The sequence below is a fragment of the Myotis brandtii genome, unplaced genomic scaffold (genome assembly GCF_000412655.1).
Source record: "Myotis brandtii unplaced genomic scaffold, ASM41265v1 scaffold1087, whole genome shotgun sequence".
In the NCBI taxonomy this organism is placed as follows: domain Eukaryota; kingdom Metazoa; phylum Chordata; class Mammalia; order Chiroptera; family Vespertilionidae; genus Myotis; species Myotis brandtii.
In genome coordinates this window covers 1281127-1283540 of record NW_005353698.1, presented here as the reverse complement: position 1 = coordinate 1283540, position 2414 = coordinate 1281127, and the positions used below count along the sequence as shown (strand labels likewise).

General features: G+C 42.8%; 1 protein-coding gene across 1 annotated transcript; it reads right to left on the bottom strand.

Annotated features, from left to right (window-relative positions):
* Nucleotides 1-979: 979 nt before the first annotated feature.
* LOC102246992 (histone H2A.Z) lies at nt 980-2410 on the bottom strand (the record flags this gene model as incomplete). Its single annotated transcript, XM_014543191.1, has 3 exons — nt 980-1418; nt 1709-1838; nt 2204-2410. Coding segments are annotated over 3 exons (399 nt in total), but the record flags the coding sequence as incomplete, so codon positions are not given.
* Between the last annotated feature and the right edge of the window lie 4 nt (nt 2411-2414).

The window sequence follows — 2414 nt, the reverse complement described above, 5'->3', positions numbered from 1 at the left end:
GCTTCCCCAGCAGGTGCAGGGGACGCGGCGGAGCGTGGCTGGAACTAACCCGGGCGTTCTACCTGCCTCGTTTCAGCTGCGCACCCTTTTCCCTGACCCAGATTCCACCCAGTTGTCTCTTGGGACGCCAGTGAGGTTCAAAGCCAACTGTGTGCAACCATTCTGGTCGTGACCCCAATTCCTTTATGACCCAAACAAGACAGGAACCAGCTTTAGGGGAATGTATTACCCTCACAGAAGAAAACTACTTGGTTTCCTCCCTAATCTCGCTTTCATGACATGGCCAGCGAAATGTTGGTCTCCTGGGGAGGGGGCCAACTGATTGTTTGGCAAAGTCGTAACCCAAATTTTAAAAGGTTAAGACAACTTGCCAGAAACCGAAGGTCAAAATAACCCACTCAACCCAATCACAAAATAACCATTTCTACAATGTTCACTCAAGCTATTGTTACCCTTGTTGGACCTACCAAAATTCAGGCAAGGCTTCCAAGTAACTCCCGATTCTCTTCTGTAAAATGCAATAGTATTCCCTAACGATGTTACCAAGTATCGAATGATTTAATTCAGCTTTCTATACTGTGCAGCACAGAAAGCATTATCTGAAGTCTAAACTGAAAGTTCCTTTTGTGGGGGTAGCTAAATACATACAGGATTTGCCTGCCCTCCTCCTCCTCCTCCTCCTCCCCAAGTCCATCACAGCCATACTGCACAGTGCAGAGCTGTCACACACAGCAGGTTTGGACAACATGCAAACTGAGATGGACAAATAGCCTAAAAAACTTGTCCCATTCCAGGTCCTGCCAAAGTTTTAAAATCTTTAATAGCTAATTACACAATATTATTTTACAGTTTGGCCTGCTGTTTATATAGAAAATTAAGTTTAATTTCTGGAGAAGGTATATGCTTAAGTTATTGATGGATGAGAGACCTATTCAAAAGAAAGGCATTTCTATTACAATCAAGCACATTTAAAAACAACTAGTTTGGGATATGACCTTTATTGAGCTTATCCACCGGAGTGGAAATAATGTCTGTACAAAACCAAATGTTTGTTACTATAACTTCTGCATCACAATTAAAATCCAAACAGTTTTTTAAAAACAGTCAACTCAATCAAAACCCACTACTTCAGAATCAATAGCTTCTTTGAAGCCACAGTAACACTTAAATATGGTTAAGACTCGAATGCAGAAATTTGGTTGGCTGGAAAGCTAATTAAACTTCCAACTTGCTCAAATAGAATTACAAAAAGGCAAAATTGTGTTTTTCACAGAGATACAGTCCACTGGAATCACCAACACTGGACAGCTGTTAGAGTATTTAGAGTCCTGAGATAATAAGAAATCCAGGCATCCTTTAGACAGTCTTCTGTTGTCCTTTCTTCCCAATCAGAGATTTGTGGATGTGTGGAATAACACCTAGGAGAGGGACAGGGATTAATTCTAGTTGTTAATACACATTTAAAAAATCACACTATACTTAAACCAGAACAGTTGTTTAACTTGGCAGATGTCTTTAAATGTGAAATTCAAGTATGCAAAGTAAAAACTCATTAAATTATTCCATACATTGATATTTGATACTGCGTATCAGTGAAATTCTGCTCAGGTGTCCTCTTTTAGATTAAAAACTACTAATGGGAATGTTTAAAAAGCTAAGAATTATTTCCTCTAAAGGAATTCGAAGTAAAATTTTAGTATTCACATACCACCACCAGCAATTGTAGCCTTGATGAGAGAATCCAATTCTTCATCTCCACGAATAGCAAGTTGCAAATGACGAGGGGTAATACGCTTTACCTTTAAGTCTTTTGATGCATTGCCTGCCAATTCAAGTACCTAGAAGGCAAAGACTCATCAATTTTCTTCCAGCTGTTTCTTTAGGCCAAGATCCAGAGCAGAACAAACCTTCATGAACATACATCTAGCAATTGCCTCCCTCCCCTCCCCTCCCCTACCTGAATGTCAAAATGGCATAAGCTGTAAAAAGGGGGCACGCAATTTTATTTCCCAGAGCAGCTCAAGATCAGCAGGATCGCTCAATGACCACCAGCTCCCTCTAGCGTTCCCAGAGGCTTCTCGCCGCGTTCGGGGCCTGGGAGTTTTCTTGCATCACTTTCCTCCTTCCCTCTCGCCACCTACCGCACCCCCTCCCCCCGCCCGCCCGCAAACCATTCCCAGATTACAGGCGTGCACCCCTTTACCTCTGCGGTGAGGTACTCCAGAATGGCTGCGCTGTACACAGCAGCGGTCGCGCCTACGCGTCCATGGCTGGTCGTCCTAGATTTCAGGTGTCGATGAATACGGCCCACCGGAAACTTAATTTTAAGCAAAAACAAATGCACAAAGATATGAATCAAAGATGACACAATCAGACGCGCGCCAAAGCAAGGAGCAAGGAGGCTGGAGCAGCGA